General features: G+C 50.6%; 1 protein-coding gene across 1 annotated transcript in view; it reads left to right on the forward strand.

Annotated features, from left to right (window-relative positions):
• The first annotated feature begins 830 nt into the window (after nt 1–830).
• RSPH14 (radial spoke head 14 homolog) overlaps nt 831–9153 on the forward strand; it is a 53128-nt gene continuing 44805 nt past the window's right edge. Inside the window, exons 1-2 of the mRNA XM_004716335.1 lie at nt 831–1029; nt 7131–7233. Of these exons, the coding sequence (XP_004716392.1) occupies nt 831–1029; nt 7131–7233 (302 nt within the window). The remainder of the gene's footprint in view (nt 1030–7130; nt 7234–9153) is intronic.

A 9153-nucleotide genomic window follows, 5' to 3' on the forward strand; every position in this document is an offset into this window, starting at 1 on the left:
ACCCGCATCCTCCGTTTGCCCCGCTGTAAAGTGGGATCGAAAATACCCATCCCGTTTGGAACCTGATCTGAGTAGCAATTGTACAAATCTGCTTGACGAGATCGAACATGGAATGGTATGATATATGCATTAACTCCCAATTCATAAGTTTATTTTAATGCCACTCCACTTATGCTCACCAGCTGAGAGCAACAAAAAACAAACACCAGACCCACCGCCTTCAAGCCCACTCCTCGAGGACAGAGAACTGCCCACCAGAATTTCTGGGGCTAGAGGAGCTCGTGGGTTTGAACCATCAACCTATAGGTTAGCAGCCCTCTAATTACCCAGGGCTCCTTATCAGATGACAATGTTGTTAGGTGTCATGGAGGCAATTCCGACCCAGGAGGACCCTAAGCACAGCAAAACCACACACTGCCTGGCCCTGGGCCATCCTCACAATGGTTCCTATGCCTGGCCCATCGAGGCAGCCCCTGTGCCACACCTTGTCAAGATGCTTCCTCTCCTTCACTGCCCCTCCACTTTACCAAGCAAGATGCCCTTCTGCAGGGACTGGCCTCTCCTGACAGCATGTCCACAGTATGTGGGAGGACGTCTCCCCCTCCTTGCCGCTAAGGAGCACTCTGATGGTACTGCATTGATTCTTCTTTGGTCTTCCTGATTCCAAGTTCAACTTTCCTATGCTATGGCTTGGGTCAGGCACACCTTAGTCCTCAAAGTAGCCTCCCTGATTTTCAGGTGGGAAGAGACTGCTAAGTCATTTTTCCTTTTTCTTTATTCAGTGGTTTCTGTGAAGCTTCGTTGTGAAAACTAGGGAGTAGTGTGGAAAGATGGCCCACACCCAAATCTCCATGTATCTGCCCCCAGACATCAACCCCACCCAGGCGGCCATTGCCTACGGCTGCCGGGCCCTGCCCAAGCTGAACGAGGAGCTGCAGTCAGAGAACCTTCGGACGAGGCAGAAAGCCCTCATGGCGCTGTGTGACCTCATGCACGACCCTGAGCATGTCTACCAGGCCATCCAGATAGGTGAGGCCCCGATGGGACAGCACTGCCAAATGGCCTAGGTGCCCCATCTCCCCCTGCTCTGTGTCCCTCCCATCCCAGCAGGTCATCCTGGCGTGGATACTTGTCCCAGAGTCATAGTAGCCCCACTGTGACAGTCACCCCCACAAAGTGCCTTGTAGGTGGGCCACTTCCACAAGGCTGGCACAAGAGGTGGGTCTTCCCATCATCAAGGGAAAAGCTTCCTCATGGAAGCTTTTGGCACTGGGACTGCTTCAGCAAGCAGAGTTGCCACCGAGGAGCTAACCCTGGGCCCGGTACCCCATGCACAGTGGCTGTGCTAGCTGAGTCCTCAAAGCGGCCACCCGAGGGAGGAGGGAGGATCCTTGTGGCTGTTAGTTGACATTGAGGCAGCTCCGATGGCCCCTAACGACAAGCCAGTGCACAACAGAACGAAACGCTGCCTGGTCCTGCACCGTCCTCCCAGTTGTTCCTAAGCTGGAGCCCGTCGGTGTAGCCGCAGTGTCCATCCATCTTGTTAAGGGTCTCTCTCTTTTCTGGCCCTCTGCTTTACCAAGCACGATGCTCTTCTCCAAGGACACGAGGCGAAGTCTCGCCATCCTTGCCTTATCTGTTGGTTCTTTTGGCAGTCCATGGTACTTTCAATAGCCTCCTCCAGCCCCACGGTTCACATGCTTCGATTCTTCTTTGGCCTTAAGTAGTCGCTGTTCAACTTTCACATGCAGATGAGGCGATGGGAAATACCATTCCGGAAGTCAGGCACACCTTAGGAGTCCTCAAAGTAACATCCTTGCTTTTCGATGCTCTAAAGAGGTCTCACGCAGCAGAGTTATCAAAACATGTCTTTTAATCTCTCGATAGCTACTTTCATGAACTTTGATTGTGGATCCAAGCAAGACAAAAATCCTTGACAACCTCAACCTTTTCTCCAGGTCTCATGTTAGCTATTGGTCCACTTGTGTGGGTGCCGGTCTTCTTTGCATTGCAATCATGTACTCACACCGAAGGCTGCGATCCTCGAGCTTCCTCTGCAAGTGCCTCAAGGCTGCCTCACTTGCAACAAGCAAGGTTGTGTCATCTGCATGCCACAGGCTGTCCAAGCAGCCTTTCTCGCAGGCTTCACCAAGGGCCGAGTCAAGGCTACCAGCTACATCCACGAAGCAGGCTTTGTCTACTCATTCTTTTCACTTAGTTCCGTTTTCTTTCTTCTTTCCTCCAGCCGACTCAACATGTCTCACCCGACGTTTTATCATGAAACGAGTGAAGGTTGGCAGCGCAGATCACTTTTTCTATCAGGACACAAATGGTTTCATCTCATCGATTGCCATTCCCACAGTGGAGCATCTCTCATCCCAGCCCACTTCCTCTCTGTGTTCCCTGTTTCTACTTCTCTTCCTTTCCTAACCCATCTGAATGTTGTCCTGGGATAAATACTGCCCGCTGAACTCAAACGGTTGATGGTTCTCAGGGAGGCATACCTCCCTGGTGTTATTCTCCATATGGGCCTGGATTTTGTTTGGTTGAACATCGAGCCATCGTGGTGAGTTCATTTTCAGACCTGAAGGGTGACAAAGGACCATAGTCTCAAGGGTCCCACCAGTCTCTACCCACATTTTTCTCCCCATCTATCCAGGACCTTTTAATATGAGTCCTTTCAGAGTGTTTGATAGGGTGGCCGGGTACCACCTTGTAGAGGCGGAGGCTTATGTGGTCCACTAGACCATTGGACAATTTGTGTCCATACACCATCAATTGACTTCACTTTTCTTTCCTCCACACAGGGTGAGGCCAATAGTTGTTGTTGCTCTTTAGATGGCCACGCATGAGCTCTTAAGACCCCTGTGCTAATCACTGGAGCCCTGGCAGCATAGTGGTTATGCATTGTGCTGCTAACTGTAAAGTCAGCAGTTTGGAACCACCAGCCAGCTCCTCCGTAGAAATACGAGGCTTTCTATTCCTATAAAGTGTCCCCATCTCAGAAACTCACAAGGGGTAGTTCTCCTATAGGATCGCCATGAGTCAGCATCGGCTCGATGGCAGGGAATTTGGTCTTGGTTTGGTTGCGGCTCACCAAAGTAGGGTGTAGACCATATGTTATGCCAACTGACCTGGACGTCCCCCTACACGCTAGTTGGCATCCCTGTTCAGTGACTCACCCCCTCAAGGTGTTTGGTCATGGCTAAGAAATGGTCATACCTCTGCCCCCGATGTGTTCTACTGTGTTCATGCATATACTTGCAGCAACGGCAATTACATTCATTCAACCATCCTCGGTTAAACCTAGGCACATTTGTGGGTGTGCTTCCACTCTTCCTGCTACTCCTGTCCAGCCGCATGTCTGTCTGTACAGTCAACGCTGGTTTCTTATGATTGCAGGATTTACCTCCATCGCCGTCAACACAGTGTCTTTCAGCTTGTGCGGCCCTCCCTCTTGTGGTATATTGCCTTTCCCTTCACCCCAGTGTCTCCCACAGCGGGCACTATTTGTCTCTCCTTTTCCTCTGGTATATTTGCCTGTGGTTTGTTAATGTTTGTTCACCTTTTCAAAGGGCCAATCCTAGTCTTGTTGATTCTTTGTTTTTCTGTTTTGGATTTCACCCATTTCTGTTCTGGTCTTTACTATGTCTTTTTTCTGTTGAGTATAGGCTAATTTAGCCCATCTTTCTCTTATTATTATTACTTTTAACCATTTTATTGGGGACTCATAACCCTTATCACAATCCATATAGCTCTTTCTCTAATTATTGCAGAAGTTTGGTCAAGGTATTGATCTTTATTTTCTTCTTCTTTTTAAATGGGTGTTTACTGCTATAAATAGCCCCTTGAAATAGCTTTTGCTTTTGTCAAAGGGATCAGGTATAAGGCATCATCAGAACAAAAAATCTTACCATAGTGAATGATGGGGGGAGTGCGAAGTGGAGATCCAAAGCCCATTAGTAGGCCACTGGAGATCCCCTTGCAGAGGGGTCTGGGGAGGAGATGAGCCAGTCAGGGTGCGATGTAACAACGATGGGAAATACAACCTTCCTCTAGTTCCTAAATGTTCTTCCCCGCTCCCACTACCATGACTCGAATTCGACCTTGCAAGTCTGGCTAGACCAGAGGATGTACACTGGTACAGATAGGAACTGAAAATCCAGGGAATCCAGGGCGGATGAGCCCTACAGGACCAGTGGTGTGAGTGGCGAAACAGGGGGGGTTAAAGGGAGAATGGGTAGGAAAGAGGGAACCGATTACAAGGAACTATATGTGACCTCCTCCCTGGGGCACAGACAACCGAAAAGTGGGTGAAGGGAGATGTTGGATAGGGCAAGATATGACAAAATACCAATTTATAAACTATCAAGGGCTCATGAGGGAGGGGGGAGCAGGCAGGGAGGGGAAAAATGAGGACCTAATGTCGGGGGTTTAAGTGGAGAGAAAATGTTTTGAGACTGATGTACAAATGCACTTTACACAATTGATGTGTGTATGGATTGCGATAACAGTTGTATGAGCCCCTAATAAAATGTTTAAAAAAAAAAAAAGAAAGAAATAGCTTTTGCTATGTCCAAAGGTTTGGGTATGTTGTGTTTTCGTTCTTGTTTGATTCAAGGGATTTTTTTAGTTTGTCTGCTTCCCAGTAGTTTTTAAACAGGGTGTTATGCGATTTCCGGGTGTTTGGCTTCCTCCCCCACTCATCTACCTATTGTTGATTTCTAATGTGGTGTTACTGTGATCTGAGAAGGTGCGTTGAAATATCTTGATGTTTTAAATTTACTGACATGTTTGTGGCCTAACCTACGGTCCGTTTTGGAGACTGTTCTGTGCGCACTGGGAAAGGATGTGCATTGAGCTGTTGTTGGATCAAGTGTTCCGTGTGTGTCTTGGAGGTCAAGTTGGTTGGCTGTGTTCTTTAGTTCTTCTGCGTCTTTGTTGAGCTTTCTAATTATTCTGTCTTTCTCTCTAGTTGTTCTGTCTTGGTGTATTAAAGTCTCCGGCTACTATTACAGAGTTGGCGATCTCTCTCTTCAACTCTGTTTATGATCAATGCCTATTGAGGCTCTTTCATTGGGTGCATTGATATTTATTATCAATACATCTTCGTGATTTTCTTCTCTAGTCGGCCCTGTTTGGGCCTCACCGAGCATTTTTGAATGCATGTTTTCCCATCTTTCACAACATCGGACAGGTTTTCTTCTAACCACTCTTCAATCATCTTCCTGCCACGGTCATGACTGAATACTGCCCGCCAAGTTCAAAGTGGACACGCCGTGTCAGGCCAGCTGGAAGTTTGTCCTCTCCATCTGCCTCCTATCTCATCTTTGTTTACTCAGCTTCTTCTGAAAGTTGGAACTGGATCCACTTGTTTTTTCTTTCCTTTGAAGGTTGAGGTTCCAGGGCTACGATAACGGTCTGCACCATTTGGTCTCTCCTGTCTTTGCCCTAGAGGCTCCGGGTAGTCTTTCTGCCTGGTCCTCCACCTTCCAGAAATTCTGCCTCACGGTTTTTACATGTACAATGCAGTGATACCCATTACACTGGTCATGTGTGCAGTCACCACCGGCCTCCTCGGTCAACCTTCCCATCGCCTTATATCAAAGGGTACTCAGCCATTCTCTCTTCAACTCTAAAAGAGTTTGATCAATGCCTTTTGAGGTTCTTTCATTGGGTGAATTAATATTTATCACGAATAGGTCTTCCTGATTTGTTTCCTAAGCAAAATCTTGCCCTCTCCCCTCCCCACCTGCCCCTGAGAACCACCCAGTGAAGGCCTTATCACGGTGCATCTGCCTATTCTAGAACTGACATGAAGGGGAGGCATAGGCTCTTTGGCCTTTGGTGACCAACTGACGTCCTGGCATGGCAATCTCCGGTCCACCCACGTCACAGGATGTGTCTGGACTTCACACCTCTCTGTGGCTGAGGGATACTCCATTGTTGGGCTGTTGTTGATGTTGCCAGGGGCCATCAAGTCAGTTCTGACTCAGAGGAACCCTCTGTACAGCAGAGCAAGACGCTGCTCAGTCCTGCACCATCCTCACAACGGTTATGTCTGAGCCCAATGGTGCAGCCGCTGTGTCCATCCATCTCCCCAGTGGTCTTCCTCTCTTCCATGAGCCTCTCTCTACTCTACAGAGCATGGTGTCCTTCTCCGGAGACTGGTCCTTCCTGAGAATCTATGTCCAAAGTACGTAAGGTGAAGTCTCACCGTCCTCACTTGCAAGGAGCATTATGGTGATTCCTCTCTCTGGAACGATTTGTTTGCTCCTCTGGCCGCCCATGGTACTTCCAATATGATGGGCCAGCACGTCATTCAAATGCACCAGTTCTTCTGCAGGCTTGTCCGACTTCCATATGCAGAAGAGGCAACTGGAAATCGCACGGCTTGGGTTAGGTGCACCCTTATTCCTCAAAATGACATCTTTGCTCTTTCCCCCTGCACTGAGGCAGATTGACTCCGTGCGATCCATTGTCTATCTCGACTGCTGCCCCCATGAGCGTTTATTACATAGATCCACGGGCAAGATGAGACCCTTGAAAACTTCAGTCTTTTCTCTGTCTATCATGATGTCGTCTCTCGGTCCAGTTGTGGGCCCTTTGCTTTCTTTACACGGAGTTGCAATCCACGCGGAAGGCTGCAGTCCCTGATCGCCATTAGCAAGTGCTTCAAGCACTCTTCGCTTGCAGTCTGCCTATCGCAGGTTGTGGAATTCAAGGTTGGCTGAATGGATGGGCGACGTTTCTGTCAATCCGTTCACCTGGGGAGGGCCAGTTGGGCTCGCTCCACCTTGGAGTCTCTGTAAATTATGCTGTAGTGAACCTTGGTGAACAGTGTCTGTCTGATTCACCAAATAAAGCTGGATTCCTCCCACTAGATGTGGCCGCCCTAGGTGCAGCCTGCTATCGTGCACAAGACAAGTTTGGGGTAGGACCACATCTGTCCTTGGGTCCCTCTGGTGCAGTGGCCATCTTGTGAACCCTGGTGGAGGGCATTGGACATTCCTGTGGGCCGTGAGGTGGGCCTGCTCACTCAGAATGGTCCCCCAGGCAGGGTCACCTGCTGCCCTGAGGGCAGGCTGGTGTCCCCGGCGGTCACTCTTTACAACCATCTCTGGTCCCAGGCTGCCTGGAGAGCCTGAAGGCTCTGCTGAGGGATAGCAACCACTTGGTGCGGATCAAGACCACCGAGGTGCTGTGCATCATGGCTACCCACAACATAGGCAGGTAGGTACTAGCTCCTCGGCATGACTCTGCTCACCCATGTCCCCACACAGCCAGCCCAGCACAAGGCGGGGTGCATGGGCTGCTCTGTGGAGGGGGGTTGTGTGTGTGGGGACTCCCAGCACCCCAGGCCCGCTTTGAATGTGTGCTCTTGGCTCTGAGCTCCCCCTCCCCTCTGCCCCACCCCACCCGCAGCAGCTGCAAAGAAGGTTCAGACTCCACAGTGATGACACTTTCTCCTTCCCAGCTTGCGGCTTCCTTGAGCCGCTCACAGCCCCCTGGGTCCCCTCCAAGGCACAGGTGCTAAGGTGCCAGAGCCTCAGAAGACACCTCTTGCTCAGCTAGGTGCTTGCTACCCTTCCTTCTACCCCGAAGGAGCATGAGGTGCTTTTGTCTCGGCTTCCGGCTCCAAGACATGCCCCTCATGTGGCCATGCCTCTCACTGAGTCCCTGGGGGTGCCCTGTCAGCGATGAACCCCAAACTGAGAGATTCCAGTTCTCCCACAGGTACCGCAGCTGGAAGGCATGACAGCCATTTCGGAAGCCCAATAGCACAGGGAGAGGGGGAGGGGTGGGGAGTGGGGGTGCAGGAGCGGGGTTGACCAGCAGCATTAGCTCAGTGCCTCTTCTTGACCTGGGATCACTGGCCTGGCTTTGTACTCAATCAGAACTCAATTCTACAGCACCCTCAGGGTCTGCCCAAGTGCCCATGGATCCATGGCCTGGCACCCACCTCCCAAGCCCCCGTGGCCTGGTGCCTACCTGCCCCAAATTGCCATGGTTCCCATGGCCTGGTACCTACATGACCAGACATCAGGAAGAGGGGATCCCTTCCAGGCGGAGCTGTGTGGTGTTCAGAGAGACTTCAGAGGATGTGTCAGGAGCCCTGCTGACACAGTGGTGATGTGCTGGGCTGCTGACCCCAAGGCCAGCGGTTTGAAGCCACCAGCCGCTCTGTGAGAGAAAGACGAGGCTTCCTACTCTTGTCAAGAGTTAGTCTCAGAAACCCACAGGGGGCCAGTTCTACCCTGTCCTAGGAGGTCACCAGAAATTGGCACGGAATTTGAGTTTAGGCCATTTCCCCCAAAGCCAAAGTTACCCAGCCCTGCCGTGCCCCAAACTCCATGTGCCTCCTATCTCCAGTTGCCACCTGTGTTAGTCTGGGTAGACTAGAAAAACAAATCCAGGGAGACACTCATTTGTGTATAAGCAAGAGATTTATATACAAGAGTAATTGAGTATTGAGAAAACATCCTAGCCCAGTCCAGATCAAGTTCATAAGTTCAATATTAGCCCATATGTCTGATACCAATCTATAAAGTCCTCCTCAGACTCACAAAACATAGGCAATGACAGGAAAATCTAGGCCAGTGGGTAGAAAGTCTTTGGATCCAGTGGCATTGTAAACATCTCAGCACTGGCTGGGGTCTCCACGTGGCTCCTGCAGTTCCCAGGGCACGGGGTCTGTTAGCATAGTGTGACATCAGTCTTGTCAGTAGAGTGTCTCTCGGGGAGTGAACCCAGAGAGAGATAGTGTCTCCAGCCTCCAAGAAAGAACACTGGAGTTCCCAGAATCCTCAGGGGGAAGGCCACGCCTACACAGAGGCCTCATTGGCTATGACCCAATTGACAGGCTAGACTCCACCCCTTCACTCTTAATCCTCTCAAGTCCCAAATTGACACCAGATGATGTAACTCCCACACCACCTCAAAACCAAACCTACTCATTGTGACAGGCGGTGACCCCATTGGACAGAACAGAACTGCTCCTTTGGCTTCCGAGACTGGCAGTCTTTACAGGAGCAGACAGCTAGTCCACAGCCCCAGCAGAGCCCCTGAGTTGCCGTGCCAGGGGGCAGGGGGGCCGTGTCCACAAGGCAGGGTGCCTTGGAAGTGGACTTCTGCTCTCCCGGCCCCAGTGAG

This window comes from Echinops telfairi, unplaced genomic scaffold (assembly GCF_000313985.2).
Source record: "Echinops telfairi isolate 266 unplaced genomic scaffold, ASM31398v2 ScPeMD7_29;HRSCAF=101, whole genome shotgun sequence".
In the NCBI taxonomy this organism is placed as follows: Eukaryota; Metazoa; Chordata; class Mammalia; order Afrosoricida; family Tenrecidae; genus Echinops; species Echinops telfairi.